The sequence below is a fragment of the Tiliqua scincoides genome, chromosome 1, assembly GCF_035046505.1.
Source record: "Tiliqua scincoides isolate rTilSci1 chromosome 1, rTilSci1.hap2, whole genome shotgun sequence".
In the NCBI taxonomy this organism is placed as follows: Eukaryota; Metazoa; Chordata; class Lepidosauria; order Squamata; family Scincidae; genus Tiliqua; species Tiliqua scincoides.
The window spans coordinates 171910319-171936657 of NC_089821.1; the positions used below are offsets into that span (position 1 = coordinate 171910319).

The 26339-nt window shown below is 40.2% G+C and overlaps 1 protein-coding gene across 1 annotated transcript in view; it reads left to right on the forward strand.

Annotated features, from left to right (window-relative positions):
* The window catches only part of PRIM2 (DNA primase subunit 2), an 87736-nt gene that overhangs the window by 55567 nt on the left and 5830 nt on the right, over positions 1-26339 (forward strand). The window contains exons 10-13 of the mRNA XM_066609490.1: positions 1256-1441; positions 15076-15202; positions 17052-17134; positions 23862-23930. Of these exons, the coding sequence (XP_066465587.1) occupies positions 1256-1441; positions 15076-15202; positions 17052-17134; positions 23862-23930 (465 nt within the window). The remainder of the gene's footprint in view (positions 1-1255; positions 1442-15075; positions 15203-17051; positions 17135-23861; positions 23931-26339) is intronic.

Consider the following 26339-nt stretch of genomic DNA (forward strand, 5'->3'; position numbering starts at 1 on the left):
CACACAAAATAAAATATGCTGGTGTAAATGCCATTGTGAGCTCCTTGAATGACAGACAGAATAAAAGGGCAATAATAAGTTAATGTAAGTCATTCTCAAACTTTTTATACATGTATAACTCTTTAGAGCAATGATTCTCACACATTTACCACCAGGATGCACTTTTTAGAATGAGAATCTCTCAGGGCCCACTGGAAGTGATCATTGATTATGATCAGAAGTGACATCATCAAGCAGGACAATTTTTAACAATCCTAGGCTGCAATCCTACCCACACTTACCCAGGAGTAAGTCCCGTTTACTATCATTGTTAAAAGAATATACATAGTTGCTTGTTAAAAGTACAGCTCTGTCACATTTTCCCCAAATGCAGTCACATACCATGGTAGCATCAAGTCTAATATATTAAAAATAAAATATTAAAATAATGGAGACCCACCAGAAATTGACTTGCAACCCACCTAGTGGGTCCCGACCCACAGTTTGAGAAATACTGCTTTAGAGTGTTCAGAGCTTTTCACTTAAATTTCCTCAGTAATTCTTAAAACTAACCTATAAGATGAGCTGAAATTATTTTCATTGTTCCAATATTTTAAGTTAAAATATTGTTATAAAGTTATAATTTATAACGTTTACATTCTGATCTTATGCATTTTTGCTTGGAAGAAAATCTTCCTGGATTCAAGTTTAACTCCCAGGTAATATGCATAGAATTACAACCCAAATGTAATTACTGACAGGTTATTATTTACCTGATATATCATCATCATGTGTGACTGTTTGAGTAGTATTTATTAATACTGACAGTTTTGTGGCTAAGAAATGCAAATGAACAGTTGATAGCTGGCAAAAGTAAACTTTTAACATATTGTTGTGTTCAAGAGAGATACATATATAACAGTGATGTCATCAACACAGAACTCGCTTTCTTTGGGGAAAGCTGCTCTAAACTTATAATAAACTAATTAACCATACTGATTGATCCTTTTGGCTAGAATTAATAAAGATTATATATATATATAATGTGCTTCAGCGTTACATTTGTTCTTTTATCTTGTACAGAAAGAGTTTAGATCTGAATGCTTAGAGGCACATTGAAGTTGTAAAGTAGATTTATCTATAGTCCCTGTAGCTTTTGCATACATTTCTTTCCTCAAGCTGTTCACCTTTATAAATGGATTTAATTAGTGATCAAAATACAGCCTGTAAGCTCATCTAGTCAATATGTATTTTAATGTAAGTTGTCTTCTTGCAGCTTTCGGTTAAATCATTTCCCCCCTGCATGCGGCAGCTGCACAAAGCTCTGCGCGATAACCATCATCTTCGTCACGGAGGCCGTATGCAGTATGGCTTGTTTCTAAAGGGCATTGGTTTAACACTAGAACAGGCTCTGCAGTTCTGGAAATCTGAATTCATCAAAGGAAAAGTGGATTCAGACAAGGTAAATTAGAGGCAGTTTTTGAGTGTGTCAGTTCTGTTTGGGAACTTGTTTAGGGCCCATTTCTCTCCAACTTTCCAGCACTGATTCAGCCGCAGTGCAGCCCTGAAGTAAAGGGAACAAACATTTTCTTTTCTTGAGGAGACCTTGATTGCCTCACCACAGCAGGATGCAGTAACTGCCACATTGGCACAGCTCCATTGGTGCTGGAAAGTTGGATAGGACTGGGCCTTTAGTCTGCAGAGGAGGTCTGTGTACAACGGACAGGTACTGTAGTATACCAACCAAGAGGAATCATTGTGTGGAAGGTGAAAAGGAGAGGCAGGGCAGCAAAGCAAAGACAGAAAAGCCGTACTAAAGTTAGGAAATATAAATGATAGAAACAAAAGTAGCTGCTCCTTCGTCTTCTCCTTGCTGCCCTGCTTCTCCTTTTCACCTTCCGCACATTCATTCCTCTTTCATAAGTTAATTTCTTTTTAGTCAGATATGAGAGCTAGAAATGGGGAACAGAATTCCACAGCACAGATGATGATGATGATGATGATGTCGATGTTGTCGTCGTCAACAACAACAACTAGGTATTTATATACCGCCTTTCTGGTCATCGGATTACTCCTCTGACTTTATTCAAGGTGGTTTACATAGGCAGGCATTTCAATCATAGAGGTTCTCTCTTTCAAGAACCAACAACATTTCAGAATGGCTCTTCCTAGTTTGGTCTCACTTCTGGCCTCCAGTTCTCCCACGCAGGCTGACAAGCAGCTCCATCTCTCACGTGGAGGGCAGCCAAGATGCTTCTTGCTCATGCCAAGAGCAGGTGGAATCACTCAGCTGGGCATGTCAGGTGCTTCAAGGTCTCGCCATTCTCAGCCAGTGTCGAGGAACTGCCAGTGTCCTCGAACTGGCGACCTTCTGATGTTATCTTCGGGCTAACAGAGGCTCTACCCTCTAGACCAGACCTCCTGCCCTGTATGGTCAGTATAGTATGGTCTTAGAAATTCTGATGATGTCAGTTCCTCTTATTTGCCTGCATTTTACAAATCTGACCACAGAATGACATTTTCTACATTTCTCCCTCAGTGTATCTGGAATAAATAGTTTGTAGTCTTAAAATAGATGTGCTCAGGTATTTATAACCTATCTGATTTTAACTTCTTGACAAATTTCACAATATTATTACAAGGTCATACTGTGTTTTATTTTTTATTTTTGGTTGCCAAGGGAAACCGTGAAGGTAACCTGTAGAAAGAGCATTGTTTTCTTAGAAGTATATAAGGTATCAGTGTGGAATTTGGTTTTGCAGCTGTCTGTGAGTGACATATTTTTTTTCCTCTCCCTGACTTCTTTCAGTAATTAAAAATACAAAGAGAATGCTTTTAGTTACTGCTGTTTAAAACTGGAATTATAGATTAGTTATGAAAAAAACCTAACTTTACAGATGATAGAGGTAACCAGTAATTCTAAAGTCCCTATGGCCTGTTATAATAATTTGTATTTATTGTATTTTGTCCCACCTCAAAATACAAGAGAGAAATTAATTACCAGGAGTTGTTAAGGGAAGGGATATGTATACATTTTTTGGGGATGCAAAGCTGTCCAAAATGGTAAGTTTAATGTTTCCTGTTGCTAATTGGAGAAAAAGGAAATTTTGTAACAACCTAGAGGCACAGGGAGCATTGAAGTAGCCTGGAATGACACCCCCCCCCCCGAGAACTGTGACTACTACAGTGGATCCCAGCTTTATAATAGTAATCTATTCTGGAGACACCATTGTATTGTGAAAATATTGCAATGTGTACCCAATAACATATTTTTTTTTGGTAATTTCTTTCTAATACCTCAGAAATTTCTGCCACAAAAATAAGCTATTTCCCTCTCTAAAATGTTATTTTAAAGGAGCCTAATATACTCTTTAGGGGCCATGGTTAAAGCTTCTGCAATGTTGTAAGTACAAAACCCAAATTACAAGACTGTACCCTTTCCTCAGTATACATAGCCACAATGTTAAAGCATTGATACTGGCTGAGATGCTACTTAGAAGGCTTGCATTTACATCAGTGTTCACATTGGCTATATCCTTCCCTCTGTACACACAGCCAGGATGTTAAATGCTGCTGTTGGCTAAGATGCTATCACAGGTTTGCATTTGCATAGCTGGTTGGTTTATCTGTCACCCATGGGGTCCTGTTGGTGGCAACTGTGGACTCATCGTAGGGTGAACCTTGTTTTATTATGGAGAATCCATTGTAAAGTAATTTAATTATCTTGTGAATCCATTGTAAAGTGAAGGTCTGCTCTACTTTTAAAACAATTTGGATGATCACAATTAAGTTACTAGGTATGAATAACTACCTAAAAGGTGATGAGGAGCCTTGGGTCTAAGCCCTTTATTCATCTTAAAAGAGGAATATATATTGATAAGGCCTGCAGAATGCTCTATATACAGTTTTAATAGTTATATGAAGCATCCCAATCCCTTGACTGTTTTAGAAATTGAATGTACCCTGCAAAATGACTGTTTGTACTGTGCAAGCTTTTGTTTCTATGTATTGGTTTGTGTGTTTGTTCAGTTGATCTCCTCCTCTATCCCATAGGGTCAGAATGGCTTGTAGTACTTTTTGAACATGTTAATAGACATGTCTTTAGGGTGGTCACAATTGAAAACATTAAGAAGATTAATAATAGTTTGAGGGAATAAAATAGGTCAAATGAATTCAAATTGGCCTTGTAAGCTTAGTAGCAATTTACAAACAAACAAAAAAGAGCTCAGTCCTTAATGATGATCACATCTCTAGAGCTCTGTCCAGGGCGCATGTGGACAGAGTGAACACCCAGGTCATGGAATGTCCCTACTCTTGCAGCAGTATCCATTGCCAGTGATGACTGTTGGAAAAGGTGCTGCAGAGCAGTTGTGCTGGATTGTGGGCAGAGTCTTGAGTATATTTGAAATACACATTTCTGGTTATGTCTATGCAACCTTTGAACTGTAGTGATACTTTAGCTAGGCTGTTCCTTTGTGGTTTTTTCACGCTTTCAGCATGTAATGCACTTTCTTCTCTTGAGATTGTGGGCTCAGGTTTTAATTAGAAATAATGCTAAATACATGTGTGAACAAGTGTGTATATTTGCCACCACCCACATTCATACAGTGTACAAAAAGTGTGTAGATGAGAGGACTTCTATATGGAAATGTAGAATATTCAGGTTGTGTGAGGATAGTCTTTTCCATCTTGCACCCTTCCCCTCTCTCTAAAGAAATTGTCAAAAGGAAGTTAGAAGCAAAGCTCTGATTGTGAGGAAGGAAGTGCAAGACCTTGGCTCGGATGGCAGACATGATTAGAGTTGTTCAAACACAAGCAGAGAAGAGGAGATCGTAATACGGTTAGTACGTTACTAGTGAGGTATTAGCCTTCGCACAAAGAAATATGGAAGTGGAACTTTAATAGGTAGAGGTTTTGCATTAGAATGTGGAGTACAGCAGCCACTCATATTTTCTAGTACAGCAAGTCCTCACTTAAAGTTGTTTTGTTACAAAGTTGATGAGAAAAAAATTGATTCCTGGCCTCATCCACTGCCTGTGTGGAGTTTGCATGGTCTCCCCATATCTAAGAGGGTTTCCTCTGGCCCAGAAAGCTCACATTTATTTTGATGTTTAATATTAGAAGTACTCTGGTTCTTTATTTAGAAATTTGGTAGTGTTTTGTGATCAGAAATTTGCTATAGGAGCATAACTCTTTTTTTTTACATATATCAATTAGCCAGTGGTAACATTGGTTTCATTAGAAGACCTTTTGTTTAAAGTTGCAGTTTTCCAAGAACCTATTGACAACTTTAAGTGAGGACTTGCTGTACAAATAATGCAAAACTCAACCTGCTTACATGTAGGATTGAAAAAAAAAACATCATTGTGGACAGCCCTAAGTGCCTATATCTGGTTCTTCTTATGGACCTTGAAAAATCATAGTGATAATACTCTGGCACTGTACCTACAACACACTTCTATCCACATTATCCACAGCAAAAAAACAAAAAAAATATACACACACACACCCACACACACATATACCCACACACACCCCAGAAGCAGGGATCCAGCCAAGAAGTCAGTGAGGCTGTTGGATGATGTACGTCTCCTATGGGTACGTCTCCCAATAGTGCAGTTTATTTCAGTCAGGGTTTGGGTGCTCTCACTGGATCCCTTGGCTGTGTGGGAGGTGGTTTCTATGATACTGCATCAATTTCTCAAAGTTAATGCAGTATATACTCAGTAATGGAAAGTGAAGATGAATGACCTAATGCTTGTTTGCAATAATGCTTCTAGGGCCCTGGAAGTAACATTCCAAATTCAGATATTCTGGTACATTATAATGATATATTAGAATCTGAAGATATAGTACAGGACATAGTTGTTTTTCTTTCTTCTTGAGCTTTTAAATCCATAATATTGCACATACAAAATACTGATTTTATTGCTATGCTATCTGTGGAAACAGGGAAGAATAATTCACAGTAGCACAGTATGAAAATTAGTATTAAAACACTTGTTAGAACAGATTGCTCCTGCTTGCATGAATCATCAAGAGACTAACTAGTCATGCATTTGAGTACATTATATTTTGATTAAATTATGTTAGTTGATTATTAAAATGATATGGGAACTTCTAACTACATGCAATAGTTAGGACTAATTGCTTATATTTCACCTTGTGTATTTTGTGCCTTTGAAAATTGTTTTTGTTTTTTCACTTTAATTTGGTGACAAACTTTGTGATGATTTTAGTGCATTGTTGGTGCTTAAACAAAATAAACAACCCCAAACAAATTCAGTGCAAACCTTGAACCTGAAATTTTTTTGAACAGCTCTGCGTTATCAACTACTTGTGAAACCCTTTCAGTTTCAATAGTAGCTTGTAATGCAGTATGCTTTTGAGAAGAATGTCTCAAGTCCTCTTGAACTCAAGTGATTAGTGTTTCTCTCCCTTTTGAATACATGCAAATTGCTCTAAAGCAGGAGGAGATACCCTTTTTGTACATAGAATGTTGTGCTGCAAGCGTATAATGAGTGAGTTGGAAGGATGGCATTAATATCAGTGTTTCCCAAACTGGCAGGAAACACAAGTGGGTTGTGACCTGATTGTTGATGGATCATGACAAGCTGCAAGCTTCAGTGCTAGAGTTGGTGCTGATCACAGTTTGTGGCCCACATGCTTAGGTCAGTTCGGCACTGGGAAGATGAATGAAAATGGCCAACGCCTGCTAGAGTTTTGCTGTCATCACGGTCTCTGTGTCAGCAACACGTTCTTCAACATGAAGCCCCAACATAGAGTCTCTTGGAGACACCCAAGATCAAAGCACTGGCACCAGCTCGACCTGATTTTTACCAGACGCTCCAACCTTCCCAGCATCAAGATCACACACAGTTATCAGGGTGCTGTCTGCGACACTGACCACTCCCTGGTGTGCAGCAGAGTGAAACTGTGAACAAAGCGACTGTATCACATGAAAAAGGAAGGAAGACCTTGCATTGATACCAGCAAGACCCGGGATCAGAGAAAAGTGGAGGAATTTGCACGAGCACTTGAGGAAATTCTTCCAGGCCCAGCCAATGCAAATGCATCCAACAGATGGGAACATTTCAGGAATGCTGTTTACAACACCACCTTGTCTGTATTCGGCAAGAAGACCAACAAGGCGGCAGACTGGTTTGAAGCCCACTCTGAGGAGTTGACACCAGTCATTGAGGAAAAGAGGAGAGCTCTAGCAGCATACAAAGCCTGTCCCAGTGAGCGCAACCTGCAGGTCCTCTGAGCTACTCGCAGCAAAGTTCAGCAGACTGCCAGGAGGTGTGCTAACTACTAGGAGATGTGCTAGATGTGTAGGAGATGTGCTAGACTACTGGCTCCAACTCTGTTCCCAGATACAGCTAGCAGCTGACACAGGCAACATCAAGGGGATGTATGATGGTATCAAGCAGGCTCTAGGTCCAACACAGAAGAGAACTGCCCCTCTGAAGTTTGCCACAGGCGAGGTCATCCAGGACCGGGCGCATCAGATGGAACGCTGGGTGCAGCGCTACTCTGAGCTGTATTCCATGCATGATTGCTGATTGGCTAAATGAAATATAAAGGTGAAGGACCAGGAGCTAGCTTCTGGGGCTGTTTTCTTCCTCCATTCTGTCTGTAACATTTAGGACTGAACTACCCAGAAACTGCTATGGATTTTTTGCTGGTGGGTGTGTGTGTGTGTGTGTGTGTGTGTGTGTGTGTGTGTGTGGAGAGAGAGAGAGAGAGAGAGACTTGGTAATGGGAGCTACTGTGTCTGCATCTTATTTCAACTATGAGGAACAGTGACCTGGAGTGCTGGCATCTCTTTCCAATCTGCACACTCTGACAAATGGTTCCAATTCGATGAAAGTGGAGCTCAATAAATGCTCCTGAAGGCAATTCCTTCCACCATAGTGTAAAAGATACAGAGACTTGAGAAGCTGGTAATGTGAAACTTTTTTTAGTCTCGTAATGCTAGTGGGACTGATAGAGTGTTTTAAGAAGTGGGTCCCAGTTTTAAAAAGTTTGGGAATCACTACTCTATGCATTTTCTGTTGGATATAATTATAGGGAATCCTAGCTCTGCTGGACCATTGGTAAGCCAGTTGAAGTTACCATTAATGTTGCTAATTCCAGTGTCCAAACCTAACTGTGTTGTTTAGAATGATACTAGAAAGCAACTGTTTCTCATTCAGTATGCTCTTTTTTACGCTGCAGTTAATTAATTGTAGGAACTTCATTTCTTAAAACAAAATCCGTATTTTTCTCATTTTTCCATATTCTAAAATGTTGATTGGTCACCTTAGTGCTTTAAGGATCTCATTCAGTCCAATATTCTTACTATTCACCACAGTTCAAAAGGTTTCTTATTGCAGCATAACATGCCCACAATTCTCCATGCCCTGAAAACCTTCTGATCAGACTTCTGCAATATGTTCCACATGAGACTAACACTGAAGACTGCTTAGAAATTTCAGTTAGTACAAAATATGGTTGTTAAGTTACTAACTCGAACCAGTAAGTTACTAACTCGAACCAGTCCAAGGGAACCCATCTCACTAATTTTGAAACTGCTGGCAATTTTCAGAACACCATTCAAAATGCTGGTACCTGCCTTTCAAGTCACTTATGGTCTGGAACTCAAGTGGAACTCTAATGGACCACCTTTTCGCATTTGAATCTACCCAGGCAATGAAGTCTTTATTAGACAGACATCCTCCTCTGGATGCCCTTGCAGTCTTAAGTCCGATAGCAGCCAGAGAGAAGGGAGGCTTTGACTTCGTCTTTTTGGAACTTTATCTCCAGGAAGGCTCACCCGACACCAAGCAAAGTCCTTCGTATTTTCCCAGGCTTTAAAAAAATACATACAAGAACAAAATAAAAATTGAACAGATATTATTCTGCTGTTGTACACTCTTTTTAAAAAAATCGTGCAGTTTGGTTTGTCATTTTGATATGTTGAATGGACAGCTATTCTGAGAGCATATTATTGAAGGTGGGACACTGCTTTAATGAATAAATTAAGAAAACGTTGATTAAAGCCTTCAGTTCATTGTTATGGATTGGGAGAAAGCATAATAAAATCTCAGTAGTTGCTCCCCCTCCCCCCATTCCTGTTACCAGGCATTTGGCTGGTGAGCATTATGACTGGATAGTAAGATGTGCTACTATAGAAGGACTTCCATAAGATAACACTTTTGGCCTGGTCCTCTTGATACTGTATTATCAAAATATTTGGCAGCCAGAGGTTCTGTACCTGGCAGGTGAAGGGGAGGAAGAGGTACCCCCTCTCTGCCATATTACAGAGGGTGACATCATGGACTTTCTGATTCACTTTTTATTCAGATGACAGGCATTTGTCCTGCTTTCAGAAGCTTGCCCACAGAACAACACCTATCATAACTTAAGCTTGTGTAGTTATTAATGTAAAAGATTATGTGGTATTAGAACAGTTACATTCATCCATTAACAAACTTGCAAGCTAAATAGCTGCCTAAAGAACATTATTTTGAATAAATGTAGCAGTCTTGTTACCATAAATTAATGCATGCATTAATAAAGCAAGTCAATTAATTCCACATTATCAGAATTAGCCCTGTTCATTTATTGGTGATTAATAAGGCTTTTAAGAGCTGGTTTTTGGCTCTTTGATCATTTTTAATGGGTGTTTGGGAACTTTGGTGTTCACAGTAACTCCTAGAAGATAAAGACCAACCTCACAATTAGGTGTTGGTTGTTGTGCTTTCATTTTTACATTAAAAAAAAGAAGTCTGACCTTGTAGACCTGAAGCCTCTTCTGGTTCAGCTGCAAAGTAAAAGACACTAATGAGAATGTCTTTGGGATATAATTATGTAGATTTAAAGGAGTGATGTAGTTTTAATTATGCCCTGTTGCTAATGTAGTTGCATATTAAACTAAATCATACCTCTGTGTATTTCCTTCTGAAATTTCTCGTTTTAGTCCTTAAATTACTAATCAGTCCACTGGTGCACACCAAGGTTAAGTAAACTAGCAGAATAGTGGGTGAGGTTTTTTTGCTGTAGATCTAGAATCTTGTATTAGTGAATTTAAGAGTTGTTGTTGCAATGCAGTTTTGAATAGGGGTTAGTCCTTGAGGCAGCTGTGCAATGAAAGAAAGTTGCATCTGTCTAGTACAAGGGTGTCCAAACTGCGGCCCAGGGGCCACATCCAGCCTGCCACACGATTTTATCCAGCCTGCAGCAACTTGTCTTTTTTGTCAGAGCATTAGCTAATATTTTGACTCTTTTACTCATTATATTTCTCAGTTTATGCAGGACGTTATTTTTTTTTGTAATTGTCAAATTTCTGTTTTGTTCTAAATCATATCATGTTGATTACAAAAAAGATCCAAGTAAAACTTACTCACTCACTTAAATTTAATTCATTCATTTATAAAACTGATTTTTAGCAACCCACGAAAATGTGTAAAATATGAAAAGCTTGGGGAACCCTGGTCTTGAAATGTGGAAATACTAGCCTGAGAAGCTTTGACGAAGACTGTGACTTCTAATAACTGAAATCCAGAAGTTTTCCAGTATAAGCTATGGTGTCATTGTTTAGTCATGTATATTGTATAACATTGGCTTTAGTTCTCTTAATGTTGCTCTAACTATTAATTTGAAAGCTTAGGATCTAAAGTTTATCTGTGGAATATAAATACATTTTGGAATACTAATTTACTGTAAAGTACATACAGTAAAAGTTTTGCTTTCATCTCTGCCACCAAAGAGTTGCTGGATAACATAGTTTTCCGGATGTTAAAACATTATATCATTCTCATTTCCAGGTTCCATCCTGTCTAGCCCCTCCCTCCCAGAGCTATCCCCTCCCAGTGATGTATAACATCTCTGTGGTTGTAGCTGTTTCACTGCTGAGCCACTCAGAATGCTCCTGGACAGCTTCTTTAGTCATCAGATGCGTTGGCAACAAACCAGAAGTTGGGACTGGTGAGCTCAATGAGGGCCAAATTCTATCCAGTTTTCCAGTGCTGATGCATCCATGCTGTTGAGGCACGCACTGTATCCTGCAGTAGGGGAGCAGTCATGGAGGCCTTCTCCAGGCAGGGGAACATTTGTTCCCTTTTGTCAGGGCTACATTTCAGCTGCACTCGCACTGGAAAGTTGGATAAGATTGGGCCCTGAGGTTGTTAATAGAGCATTCTGGATCATCAAATGCTGGATCTTATAACTTTTTTTCTTTGTGACATTAGCACTCTGGTCTGGTTTCTTTTTGCCTTTGTGGCCTAGAACACATAAACGACAGAGTGGATGAATGCTGTGATTGAGGGATTTCCCTCCCATCCGTGTCGTTTTTGATCTTTGTTTTGTGTTATGTAACAAAAACAAAACTTTTTGTTTAAAAGTTAAATATAAAAACCACAACTATATGGGAATAAAACACTTCTCTTGGGAACATGCAGGTTTTTACCATTTGTAAAAACAAAACCCTCCCACATCTCAGAAAAGCATGAAGGTTCAGGTAGCTAGTTTATGGCATGGGCTATTAGTGTTTTGGGTTGCCCTGTCTGCCAGTGTGATAGACAGGTTCATTAGCTGCATGATCAACACAGGAGCAAATCTGGTCCTTGAAAGACTTGCTCCCTCTTACTTGAGCAAAACTGTTGTGCTGATACGAAGCAATAAGAAGAGAAGAGTCAAAAATATCAAAAAAGTGATTTCTTTGGATTTGAGGGAGGTAGGAAATCGTTTTCCTTCCCTTGTTCGGTTGATCATGAGTGGAACATACTTGATTATCATTCTGGGGAAACAAGTAAGTGTCTTGTGTGAGAATTCCTTGCATTCCATTTGTTATATTGTAGAAGCAGATTAACCTAGGTGTAATCTTCGAATCTTCCCGTGGGGGCTAGGGATAAGAATAGGCCCTCAGTTTGGCTGTACTTGTCCTAAGAGGCGACTAAACAGCCACCGGGTAGATGGTACTCGTTAGCCTGGGAAGGCAGCTCATCTGAGAGAAGGAAAACTCTGATTCCAAACCTCCACTGCCTTGCAGCTACATCCAGTTATGGAAACGGCTTCAAGGAGTCAACCTTGAGGCAAAATCCGGAGCCGGAGTCCCTGAGGCAGTTAATGGCTGAACACAGTCACATTCTGGCAACTCCTGCGACGCTGCTGGAACCAACCGTATTGGCTTCTGCCTTTCCATTGGACCATTTCAGCGACGTGGAAAGGGGGATTTGCTGCATGGGAAACAGTCTGTCCTCCATATCTACTTTACCCAGGCTTCGCGCACTGGAGAGGACACTCTGTTCCAGAACCACCATTCAGAGTGCGATACCATGGTCTTCCATGGTAGATTGAAGGATGCCATGAGATTGAAGGATGCCAACAAAAAAAATCTTCAAATCTGTAGTGATAGGTCACTTACCGAGAAGATTAAGCAGACTTTGTTCCTTCTCTCCCTCATTACTTACAAATAAAGAACCCCAGAATAGTACTTGTAGTGGCATGCTGGCATTCTCAGGCTGCCGTCCAATGCATACTTATAGAAGCAAGTCCTGTTGATTTCAGTCCAACTTCAGAGTAAGCATGTCTGCCTCGGAGTATGTTTAGGATTGTACTGTAATTGAGGTACAGACAATTGAAGTAATCTGGGGGATGAATGCGCTCATCCTGGAGTTGCTCAGTCATCTGAATCTTCCTGCTGAAGTGATCAGGAGGATTTTACTATATATTGGAATTGATGTGTGGTAAAATGGTCATCCCTTCAGAGCCTGCAAATGAAAGAATTGAACTATGATGTGTATTTAAGGTGCATGAGTTCTTCCTTTTGCAGTTCTTGGTTGTTTCCTATAGTTACATGTGTGCACTGAAATGAAACACCTCGGGTAATCGGATCTTGGTCCATTTGATACATTGAATGCTTCACCCTAAAGCAAACATAACTTGAAATTCAATTCAATTTTTTTTTAAATTGGTCTGACCATGTCAATTTCAGTGCTGTTTCAACTTATTTGCTTTGTCTTGATGTCAGATTGATTCTTCCCCCAAGAGCCAAACTACATTTTATGTTAAATGCGCAGTTTGACCTTGTGTGCTTGTTTTATAACTTAATTAGCAGCTGGGGTGGCCCAATTGGGACTGCATGGGTGAGGGGGGCCTTTTGCCCAATGGATCTGGAGCTGCCCCACCAATAGCTGCTATTCCCCCAGAAGGGAAATGTCTACTGACAGTTCCCTTTACAAGAATGAAAGATAATATTGCAGTGATAAGTGGAATGGGGCGCCCATCTTATAAAATTTGAGTGCCCTTAAGTTAAGGAGGAAGTTAGGTGGGCAAGCAGGTTTAACTCCTTTCAATGTGCCTGCTGAGGGGACAGTGTTTTGAGATGACTATTTTGTCTGTTACTTTTTCAGTGATGCAGGAACATTCCCCTAAACCAGTGCTTCCCAAATTGGTGGGTTGTGACCCACCAGTCTGGGAAGCACTTAGCTCTGGGCCCTTAAGGGTGGGGGGAAGGTGGCAATGTGATCCCCAGGATTGCACTGCTGCTGGGAGGAGGGGTTTTCACTTACCTAAGGGGGGTACCAGCCTTGGGGGTGCAGGGAGCCCTGCAGACACCTCTGCAGGGCTCCCCAAGCCAATGTAATAGTAAAAAAAAAAGATTTAAAGTCACTTCCTGTTTACAGTTGTAAAGGCTGGCACCTCCTTAGGTAAGTGGAAAAAACCCTCCCCCCCACAGCAGTGCAATCCTGGGTGTTTCTGTCTTCCCCGCTCCCCTGCACATACTTACAGTGCTCCCAAGTCCCTTGTAGGGGTTTGGGAAGAACTGCCCTAAACAAAAGGCCTCCAGACTATACCCTGCAACCGGATCCAGCATGCTGAAAAAATCCACTTGGGTACGGCAATGGCGAAGCCTTACAATTCTGCCCCACCACTTCCCATCTTCACTCCTGATTTTTGCAGAAATTCTTGCTGGGCGGCTGCTTCTCCCTGGAAAATGGGAACACAGAGCCTTCTGGGGGTGACTGGCAGTGGAATCAGCTGCCTGGCGTGTGTTTCTGCAAAGATCAGGTGTGAAGATAGGAGGTTGTAGGGTGGAATGGCAAGGCTTCGCCACCGCCACATCCAAATGGATTTCCTCAATGTACTGTGGACCATAATTTAGAGGCCCCTGTCCTAAACCATACGTGAAACATCAGCCTATAAAATAAACTCTTTACAGTCGTGCATTGCTTAGCGATAGGAATGTGGACCGGCATCCCCGTCATCAAGCAAGGATTGATGCTATATGAAGTCTCTGAAGTTGAGGGGAAGCTGTGCTCCCTTCACCTCCAGAGGCTTTTCTGAGCCTCACAGAGGCAGTGCACGTCCACGCACTGCTTCAGCGCGGCTCAGTACGCCCAAATCGTGCGAGAGGCATGACTTCTGCTTTCCTTGGGAAACTAGAAGTAATGTCTCTCTCATGATTTGGGCGTTCTGAATTTCGCAGAGGCAGCACATGGACATGTGCTGCCTCTGCGAGGCTCAGAAAAGCCCCCAGAGGCAAGGGGAGCAGAGCTCCCCTCGACTTCGAAGGCTTGGGGGGGTTTGCAGGGACCAGTGGTGCATTGCATATGCGGCCCATCGCCGGTCAGAGCATCGCAAAGCAGCGGTCACCTGTATTAGTGTGACTTTGTAATTGAGTACTCACAAAATTGAGCTAATTTCAAAATAAAATTGTTTGAGAAGCAATTTGGTTGTCAATTTAAGTTTGACTACGTTCTTTTGAATATTCCTTTTAAATAAGTTCGGTGGGAGAGGTAATTATTGTGGAAAAGGGAATAACAAATCTACAATACCGACATGCCATCCTTAGAAATGATTTCCTACTTCCTGTGTTTCAAGGTCCTATGATAACTTACTATGAATAGAAGACCACTTTCTGCTAAATTCCTGCTAACATGGTTTTAATGATAACTTCTGAAATGGTTCTAGCAGGGAGGTGTAATTGAATATAATGTCTCAATGTCCCAATATTTCATCCTTTATAGTAATTGAAATTCCCGATCCACCCCCCCCATGCAATTCAAATGCAAACTATCAGCTTTTAAAAAAAAATGTTTTCACTTTCAGTTTGACAAAGGATATGCTTACAGCATCCGGCATAGTTATGGAAAAGAAGGCAAGAGGACTGATTATACTCCATTCAGCTGCATGAAAATTATCCTGTCCAATCCACCAGGCCAAGGGGATTATCATGGTGAGTGCTTACACCTGACATGTTCACAATGCGTGGGAACCCAGCAGCCTTGGAAGCCACCTGATTGGTTGGCTGTATTGCTGGCAGAAGTTAGTTTTGCAGCTTATGCCAGTCATCACTGTCAAGCCTAGTGTGCTGTAACTCTTCTGGTGATTTGTCTTATTACAAAACTAGGTCAAGCAAGAGAGATTCATTCAGCAGCGCTTCAATCTGCACGCCACTGAGTTTTCCGGTATTTCTTTTCTCTTCCTGCTTCTGCAGTTACTTTTCTCCCCGCTAAGTATGTTTCATGGCATACAACAAAGTTTCTCAGTGTGTATGCTCTCTGACTGTCAAAGCATACTAAATCATTTGATTTTTCTAATAGCCAAGCCATTTGGAGTGATATTAAGTATTTCAAATCTTAATGATCTCTCTAGACTAAAATTACTTATAGGGCAGCCTGGCACATTTTTAAGGCTTGTACAAAGCAACTTGCATGAGAGCAGGTTTTCCTTCAGCTCTCTCTCTTCAGCTGGAGTCCGCCATCAAAATGATGTTCTAAAATTTGAAGTACACGCAAGTTACTTTAGTTTCTGTAAAAATAAATTTGCCCCCATTCACTATACACAAAAGGCTGTGGTGCACTCTGGGTGGAATAAGGCTTAAAATTGCTACTGGGTCACATTAGAGACCCACATAGCCCATTTTTCGGTGTGACAGCAACCAGTGGGAGTCTGCTCCAAAGGAAGCCACCAGCCAATTACAGTGACTTGTTTACTCTCACCTCCAATCCCTCTCAGTCAATTAAGTCCAGTACCCCAAGGTAAAAATCTGCTGCGTGATAAGTTCAATGTTAATTGTTTTGAAGGAAGGGTATGTACCTGTATGTGTTTTGTATTGTAAAAGAAGGTAAATAACAATTCCCTGGCCCCAACTTCATTACCATTCGTGTTCTTCAATGTCATTCATTCTGGAATCTGCAGTGCGGATGCCTGTGGTCAGAGTACCACGTTGTCCTGTTAAAAGATTTTTAAAATACTGAATGCGTATTACAGAACCTGTGAATCTAAATTATCAGTGGTTTTCTTAAAAAAAACCTTTCGCATATATTTTAGATACGCATAATTTTTCATATCTGCTGATTAACAATTTAACTTCGGGTTATGATTCAAATACAGTACCAGCTAACCTATGATACTTGGAATTTAAACCAACATAACTCTAATCTAGGGATGAAATATTCTTAGGTCCAGATACTTCTGATTAATTATTTTGTAAATAACATAGTCTGCAGCATTCTTCCTTTCTCATAGTAACTCCACAGGAGTAGTCATTTTTGCAATTTAATAATAGACCTTACATTTATTTTCAATGTATATTTTTCACAGCTGTAATACTCCAAAACTGTAACTATAGCACAATATTTTTTATTATTCTATATGTAGAGTAGAGGTGTTCCTTTCTGGTGAATGAGATAAGATTGCAGTTCAGTCTTACTGAACACAATGGGCTTACTTCTGAATAAAATAATTTTCAAACACCTCTAACTATGAATTTTTGCATAATGAATGTTCATAACTGTTAGCAAAGAACCTAGTTAAAGCAATTCCCCATTCAAATGGATGAGATTCTTGGCTTGCTTTGTTGTACATTATGTAACTTTTGAGCCTGTGGTGCTACAATACCATACAGTGAGTAGTTGTTTAGAAGAAGGGTAAAGCAATTGCACACATGGGCAATTAACTTTTTTATTAATAAGCTGTCAGACAATTAAGAACCACTTAGCCAGTCTCTCAAGTGTGTTATTTGTACTCACTCTGGGGTAAATAGCCTTTTTTGTGTGCTTGCCTATGTTCTTTGTTGTTAGGGTGCCCATTCCGTCACAGTGATCCTGAGCTACTGAAGCAGAAGCTACAGTCCTATAAAGTCACTCCCTCTGGGATCAGTCAGGTAGGGAATATTTTCTTCTAATACGTTAGTGATGTGGCATCTGGCATTTCCTTTCAAGTTAGTTTAATACTGATTTACAGTGTGTCACAATGCATGCTAAATGTCTTGTAAATCAGATTTAGTATTTGCTTCAGCAGTTTATTTGTTTTTGTTTTCAGAAAGTGCCCTCTTCACAATGCTAACAAATGGCTTGACAGCTTTGTTTCTCATTATTATTATTATTATTATTATTATTATTATTATTATTATTATTATTATTATTATTAATAATAATAATAATAATAATAATAATAATAATAATAATAATAATAATAATAATAATAATAATAATAGAGTCTTGAAATTCTAGTTTATTGCAGTGTATTGTAACTTTGGCTTTCTAACGAAAGTGGGACCTAATGGCAACATTCTTCTTTGGGATTTTTTAAGCTTGTGTGACACTGAGATATATTCTGCAGTCAGTGATACTGTGATATTCGTTAGTCATGGTCTTATGTAATATATCGTTTCAATAATCTATCAATTAATGTGCATATATGCTTTAAAATATTTGATTGCACTGAAATGCCGTAAACAGAACTCGGTACAGGAAATTGCTTTTCAATGTAAGTTTAAATCTCTTCTTTAAAACAAGTGAGTACAAATATAAATCTGTGAGATTTTGCTGAGAGGAGTATATTCTTTCAAACATTTTCACTTTTAGTGTGTTCTGTTCCCTCTTCATGGAAACTCCATTATCTTCTCCCTCCTGGCTCTTTCCTGATGGTTTTGTGTATTTTCCCTGACAGTGGGAAAACACTTTCCCTGAACAAGTATAGCTACAAAACAGATTTAGGCCCAATCCTATGCTGCCCTGGCACAGTGTGGTATAGTGACACCAAAATATCAACCACTATATCCAGCAGGCCCTGAGCAGCAGCTGAAGATCTCCTCAAGGTAAGGGAGCATGGGTTCCCTTACCCTGTCTAGTGCCCCCCACAGCCTCTGTGAGTTTACTTGGATCTGCACTAGTGGATTGTGATTTGTTATTATTTTTAAGGTTGTTTTAATGTTATTTTGATGGTTATGTGTAACTTACTGTTTTTATTGTTGTTTTATGTGTGTTAGCTGCTTTGGGTGCCCTTCAGGGGGAAAATGCAGAGTCTAAATGGAGTAAATAAATAGAAATAAACAACTTTCTGCCGTGCAAATCCTGAAGGCAAATATCTGCTAGCATACATGTCCAACTCTTTCCCTCTGTGTTCTCTAATTCTCATGGATGCTGCAGCCATTCTTAGTAATCATGCTTCTAGGCATGTCTACTGGAACCAAGTGCTGACAGCGTAGCACTGACAAAGTCTCTAGGCATGGAATTTTGTTTTGAAGCCCAGCATCAACTACTTTCACACAGAAGAAGTACCTCATCCAGCCACCTTGTTGCAACTCTGTGTAAAACTATTGTTCGTTCTCACATGTTTCAGTGGGAGCTGTAAGCATGTGCAATGTTAAACATTTATATGCAATAAAAATGATGAGGAGGAATTCAATTATGAATAGTCCAAATGTATACAAAGTTCATAGGTTTTGTGAACTACCCTTTATGTGGGTTTTTCAGATCACTTTCAAATAATGTAAATATTCTTGGAATAAAACGTTGAAAAGGCCAGACTCTTTTGTAGTTTCAGCTACAAACTAATCATTTCTAACTTGTGCATTATGCCTTAGTTACTTATATGAAAGGTAAATTGTTTTAAAGTTAGTGGGTGGTCTGTTTGCCTGTAATATTTAGTGTCATTTTGTCAGGAAGCATTTCTGCATGAAATCTTGTCATTCTCTTGCTGGTAGTACTAACTGTGTACTTTTATTTTACCTATTTTTATTCAAGATTTTGCTATGGTGTTCACAATTTGACTTGGCAAGTACTTCTATTGGTATTTCACAACATAAACTGCTTTAACCAAAATAGCAACAATTGCAGTCTAGAGGTTTGAAAGTAAAAGCTCTCAATAGTAGAGGGGGGCCAATCCTATCCAATATTTCAGGGCCAATGCAGGAGCAATGCTAATCCAAAGTAAGGGAACAAACTTTTACTTAGCTTGAAGAGACCACCCAGGCTTCATTTCCCCACCACAGGATTCTGCACATGCCCTGTTGTCATGGCTGCATCAGCACTGGAAAGTGCTGGTTGGATTGGGCCTTAAAATCTTCTTTTTTGGTATATGTTTAGGTTTTTTTGTTTTTGCATAGTTCAGTTCATTAATGTTGATGATTTGCTTTAGTGAATAGATGCAACATACTTTTGGTGACTTCTACACTGCCAGTGAAATACTAGCACACTGAGGGTCACGTCAAGAACATTCTGAAGAAAATCTTGAAGTACTAACCTTCTGAGCGTTCTATTTCAGATGAAAGCAGGTTCAGCTGAAACAAAAAGAGAGTGCAACTCTAAAATAAGTGAATGAAGCTCCATACATGGTGTGTAGGAACACTTGGTTTAATATACCTCACAAAAACAGTGTTGAATCACTTTTCTGCTACTTTTTCTTTGAGCTTACTTTCTTTTTCTTTGAGCTTCAAGTGCCTTATGTGGTCATCACTTATGAACTTATTTTCATAAGTGATATGCATTGTTTGGAAAAATGCCACATTGCAGTTGCAGGAAGCTCAGTATTGAAGACCTTGTTTCATTGTTCACTGTTCTACTTTAAATCTTGCAAGATCTGCTCCTTAAACTAGAGTTCTGATAATGGGTTCACCTGTGTTAGTTAAGTTTTCAATGCAAGAGTGCAAACATGGACTTTTTTTTTTTTAACAATTAAGGTATACATTTGTATTTGTATAATTGTACAAGCCTGAGTAGGAGAAGTAAGCAAGCAATAATAAAGGGATCCTGAGTATGTGGTCTTAAGAAAATGAGTGCCTTGCAGGGGTCAGACTATGGTTCACCTTACCCAGCATTTTATGAGATATCTAGTAACCAGGAGATGCAATGTAGTCCACTGGTGAACTGCAGTTTGTCTTCCTCCCTGAAAGATGTAAGTTTACCATTTCTTATACACGTTTCATTAAAACTGTCATCATAAGCACTTTTGTTAGGACATAAACCTCAGTAAACTCAGTGAAACTTGCATCTAAGTAAACTTCCTTAAGATTGAGCTTCAAGTGCCTTATGTGGCCACCCAAATTTTGGGATGTAGTTATTCCAGAATTCATTCATTTGTTTGATTTTTAAATTCCACATTTCTCCCTGAAGGGCACCCAAGGTGGCTTACTAAAGTACATTTAACAACTATAAAATATATAATAAATATAAAAGTGCATGTATAATATTAAGAACCAGACAGTGGCAAACAGCAACTATAAAACCATCAATCAGTAATTAATCAAAACACCAGTAGAACCCTAAAAATACTCTGCTTGGTTTCAGAAGGTTTTTGAAAGAGTCTTTAGAACTTGTGGGAAGGCTTCTAGAGAAGGAGTAGTTTAAGAACTTAATGGGTTAAGACCCAAAGGGGAAGGAATTCCATAAGACTACATATTTTATCTTTATGTAGTTGGTCCGCATATCCATTTCTCAGCATCTCCTGTTTAGAAGGGCCTTGAGTAGCAGAATGGACAGAACTGTGCCATCTGTTGGAGAGCTCTCTTGGAGAGCTTGAGAGCCACTAAGTCTTTGAGGGGGAGGGAGGGAGGGAGGGAGGGAGGTGGCAGGGGGGGCAGCGACGCAATCTCCAGGATTGCGCTGCTCGGGGGCTGCAGGGACTGGGATGTACTCACCAGTCCCTGCAGCAGCCTTCCTGGGGTCGGGGAGCCCTGTGCGAGTGCCTGCCTCCCCAGCTGCTTTGAAGTGCAAGTAGAGCGATTGCGCTCCACTTCCTGTTTGCAGGCGCTTGCACAGGGCTCCCTGCACCCCGGGAAGGCTGCTGCAGGGACTAGTGAGTACATCCCAGTCCCTGCAGCCCCCCTGAGTGGTGCAATCCTGGAGATCATGTCACTGCCTTCCACCCTGCCCCTGCCCCTTAAGGGGGCAGAGGCCAGGGCCCTCAGGCTGGGGTGTCGCAACGTCCCAGTCTGAAAACCACTGCCCTATAGGGTGTAAAACACAGAGTTCCTGTAAATGTTTGATGTCAAGTGGTAAACATAAAATACGCAGAGAAGGAGAGTTAGATACTTGCCTCATATAGGCAAATAAACGAAGGTCTTTGCAAAGCCCTTGGAGAACAAGGCAAGTTACGCTGAGTGGTGAGAAACTGACTTAGAACTAGGGAAATGTCTCCAAATATGTTCCAGTAGTTGCACCTCAAATCACATTTTAAGTCACCTTTGAAATAAAAATGAAGGTTAGAATGGATAGCATGCAGCAAGTCTTTACTGGAAAAAGAGTTTTTAAAGATTAGACATAACTCCCTCATTTGAAAATGGCTTCAAACTTACCTTAGATAAATGAAATATCAGTATTGACAATTAAGAAGGCAAAGATAGTTAAAACATTTCTTAGTGGTAAAACCCAAAGATTTTGAGATCAGATGGGGGGGGGGGGAAATGTGCGAAGGATAATTCTCAAATGTTGAATAGTAGCTAATAATGGAAAGGTGAAGGCTTTAGTTCATTGTTCATTTTGTAAAAGAGGGAACTTTAGCAAATTTTGTATATGTTTTACTCACTCTCTTTTTTCAGGAAGCATTTGGCAAAAACACTTTTCCCATAAATGTTACAGGAAGCACAAACCCTTCTGCTTCTCTTGGTATTTGTTGTAAGGGTGCCCATATGCAAAGTTTCAGAATGAAATGGAATATGGGGACTACAGTCAGATTGGTCTTTGAAGTCTTATGTTAGCTGCCAATGTCATTGAATATTTCAGTAGACTCGGATTAACAGTGGATTTTTCTTGGACTGGCAACCATTTGCAGTTGGGGTTGGCAAAATTCTTGAATTGAAAGAACCCCTTTGGAAGGGTTTTTTATGCTGAAGGAGGCAGGAGAAACCTTTCCCCTAAGAGTGACTCCTCACATTGCTTCATGGACTGTGTTTCAGATTTCCTTATGCTTCTAAAATAACCTGTGAAGCTGACAGGAGAGAACTACTCTTAGTGAAAAGCTCTGCACAGTACACATAGAATAACCACATGTCACTCTAGGTTAATGCATATCCCTTCCCCTCTCTCATATACAGTGTATAGAAATACCAAAGTTTTATGTCAACTACAGTTCCAACTTTATTTGAAAATGCAGTAACAATTTCCATTCGGCAGAAACAGGTTTTTAACAAATCAGACCAATACCTAGCCAATGCCAGGCAACTCTGTTGGCTGACTCGTTTTTCATGTGATATGTAACCAGAAGTGACAGGAAAGGTAGACATTTTAATCCGTTGCACTTGTAACAGCAAAACAGACCCGGGAAGCACTTCGTAGTCAGCATTGTGGTTTGATACATTCAGCAAATATTATTTATATATCTGACAATAACTATAAGGCAGCCTTCAATAATGAGGACAGGAGGGATTTGTGCACGAATTTATTGCTGTGCTTGACACAGAAAGAAAGAGCCTTTGGAAAGTGCCTTTGGAAAGAGGGATGGAAATTTGCATTTCTCAAGAATTTTCTCTGTACTGAGGTTATCTTTTGGTTCCAGTGGTTTTCTGTTTTTGATAAGCAACAAATATACAGTTTTATATAATCGTGGAAGGGAAAATGACATACAACTTAAATTTTCAAATAGTATTGCATTCTGCTGATAAGAATGAGTGTTTATGTCGGACAGAAGAGATTACACGAGGCAGAATTGGAAAGCAAATTGTATTTACAAGAGATGGGAAGATGCTGCTAATAGCAGCTCAAAATAGGTGGTTCCCTTTCTTGTTCTGAGCATTGTTAGAAGCAGGACCAATCAGACAGAGGACAGAAACATGTTGCTTTCTGCGACTCCTTTGAAGTAGTTTTGATGTTTAAACCCCTTTAAAGTAGTTTCTGGATGGGAGCATAGCCACAATGTGTCATACATGTACAGAGAAGTTTAGGTAAAATAAATGTGTAGAATAAATGGTAAACATACTTAACCAGTTTGTGTTTGTCATGCCAATGCTACATTTATATTTGAAACTGTGAAAGATTTTGTAGAATAATATATCCTGGTAATTCATACATACATACATATATACATACATTACATATGCTTATGCCTGACAATATCCTGTAAAGAGGATAGGATAGGATATCCTCAGTTTGGCTGTACTTGTCGTAAGAGGCGACTAAACAGCCACCGGGTAGATGGGACTTGTCAGCCTGGGAAGGTAGCTCATCTGAGAGAAGGAAAACTCTGATCCCAAACCTCCACTGTCTTGTGGCTACATCCAGTTATGGAAAAGGCTTCAGGAGTCAACCTCGAGGCAAAATCCGGAGCCGGAGTCCCTGAGGCAGTTCATGACTGAACACAGTCACGTTCTGGCAACTCCTGCGACGCCGCTGGAACCAACCGTATTGGCCTCTGCCTTTCCATTGGACCATTTCAGCGACGTGGAGAGGGGGGATTTGCTGCATGGGTAACAGCCTATCCTCCATACCTGCTTTACCCAGCTTCGCGCACTGGAGAGGACACTCTGTTCCAGAACCACCATTCAGTGCGTGACACCATAGTCTTCCAAGACTGAAGGATGCCAACTCATCCTGTAAATGTCATGTGTTCACACCACAGTCTATTTCAGTTGTTGTAAACATGTTTTAATCTCTTGATCTTTCTTCCTTTTTTAGATCTTGGACCTGGTGAAGGGTATGCATTACCAGTTGGCCTGTCAGAAATATTTTGAGCTGATGCATGATGTGAGTGCACCTTTAGTTTTTTGTCAGAAAATTATCTGTCTCTTTACTGGAAATATTGTGTGATGTATTGGAGATTCAGTTGTCCACATCCATCAAATACTGCTATTGGTTGTTAACTTTACTGAGATAATGTATATATAATGGATGTCTTTGGTTCTATATTTGAATTGATATTTCCATATTTTGCAATTTGTTAGTACATGGAGTCAGCAAAAAGGTTATGAGATTATGCAATTTTAGCTGTAGAAATTAAATTAAATTTTAGGTGTTCCAGAACCACTTTTCAGAGCGCGATACCATAGTCTCCAAGGATGCCAATGAATGAATGGAGGTGTAGAAAAATTATTTGTTTATGGAGTGGTGTTTTTTCTTTGGTCATAGCAAATGAAATGAAGTACGTAAGGTGATAACTTCTCACGATGACTCAGATTTTTCAGCTTCATCAGGCTCTATAGAAGTTTAAAAGTAGATACAGCTTCAAGCTGCTTTTAAAGACCAGTACATAATTTGTTTAAATATGTTCTGCTACCCATGACATTTTACTATAGGACAGGGCAAACTTGCTTAATGTAAGAGCCGTTTATGATAAACTTCAGGTGTTTGAGAGCTGCAATATTTAGTTAGCATTTAAATTTTTAAATAGATTTACTTACTATGAAAATTAAACTTACATTTTAACTGAGTGGACTTTAAGTTTGTACCTGGTAAAGCATTGTAAAGTTTGAAAATGTCGTCTTTTATATTAAATGTGATGCAAAAAGGAGCTCGGCCAACATTTCCAAGAGCCGCACATTATATATCAAAAAGCCACATGTTTGGCCATCCTTTCTATGGGGGTTGGTTGAATTTTGTGTATTTCCACCAAATTCTGCATGCAATCATATACACACTTACCTGGGAGTAAGTTCTGTTTAACTCCACTAGGACTTCAGATCAGATATGCATAGGATTGTGCTGTTAGACTGGGTAAGGTACTGTAGTATACTATTTTACATAGTTTTGAATAAGTTTACAAATAATTATAGGAGGACTACATAGAGCAGGGGTGCTCACACCTTTTTGGCTCGAGAGCTACTTTGAAACCCAGCAAGGCCCGGAGATCTACCAGAGTTTTTTTTACAATGTTAGCGCCATCATAACATATAACATTTATGTGTACAATGTATGTTGGTGTACCTTGAGCCCCACTGAGTATAACAGGACTTACTCCTGAGTAGACATGCCTAGGATTAGGCTGTGAGGCTGCAATCCTAGCCACACTTACCTGGGAGTAAGCCCCATTGAGTACAATGGGCCTTACTCCCGGCGTTTCCTCCCAGAGGCACCTGAAGGGGGGGTCGGCACTCCGCGATCTACTCATTTTGCCTCGCGATCTACCGGTAGATCGCGATCCACCTATTGAGCACCCCTGACATAGAGTGTTAGACTTGGGCCAGAAAGACCTAGGTTCAAATCCTTGCTCAGCCATGAAGCTTACTGGGTGACTTAGAGTGCAATCCTAATCTTGGTACTTGCACCGGCCCACAAGGCACTTGTATCTGCCTACAAGTGTCACAAATGTGCCATAAAGCACAGTTGTGACAACTCAGGAATCGATTAGGCTGGTGCAAGGATGTGCGCTGTCCTTCCAGCACTGGATCCACACCAGCTAGAAGTATGTTCACATTGGTGGCAGGCCGCCAGCACAGGGTTTTGGAGAGGACAGGGGGAGGATGTTCTTGGGTGAAAGGGCCTGCCAGCACCAGGAGGAGGGTGATACCAGGATCTGACACTTAGGCCAGATCCTAACCTCCATCTTGGTTGGCCCAGCCTTACGCTGGGCTTCTCAGATCTGCACCACCTCTTTAGGTGGTGCAGGTCTGAGTTGCCCCATGGGGCAGCTGTCCCACAACATAGGGTAAGGGGAATTAGTTGCGCTGCAACTGGGCCTGGCCCTGCTCTGGATGCAAAGCAGGCCAGCCAGCCTGCACCAGGGCAGCTTAGCATTGGGCTGCCCAGTTTAGAGATTATGACTGGCCCAAATTACCTCAAAGTCTTGTTAAGCTGAAAGGAGGGAGTCATTTACGCTGCCCTGCGCACTTTGGAGGAATGATGGTATAAAAGGGAAAACAAATACCTTCTTTTCCACAATAGGAGTAAACTAAACTGACTAAAGTGTATAGTAAGCCAAGCGCTTTTATTTAACAACCTTTATTTAGCAGGGCAGTGCGAAGATGGAAGCTTCCAAGAGAAAAGTGGCTGCTTCCATTTTAGGCTACATGTGTCACCTCCCTGCCCACCCTTTTAAAATTAATCCAAAAGCAGTACACGTGTAACTGTGGGCACAATCCTAACAATTTTCCAGCCCCAAGGTAAGGGCAATGCAACTCCGAGGTAAGGAACAAACATTGCCTTACCTTGAGGAGGCCT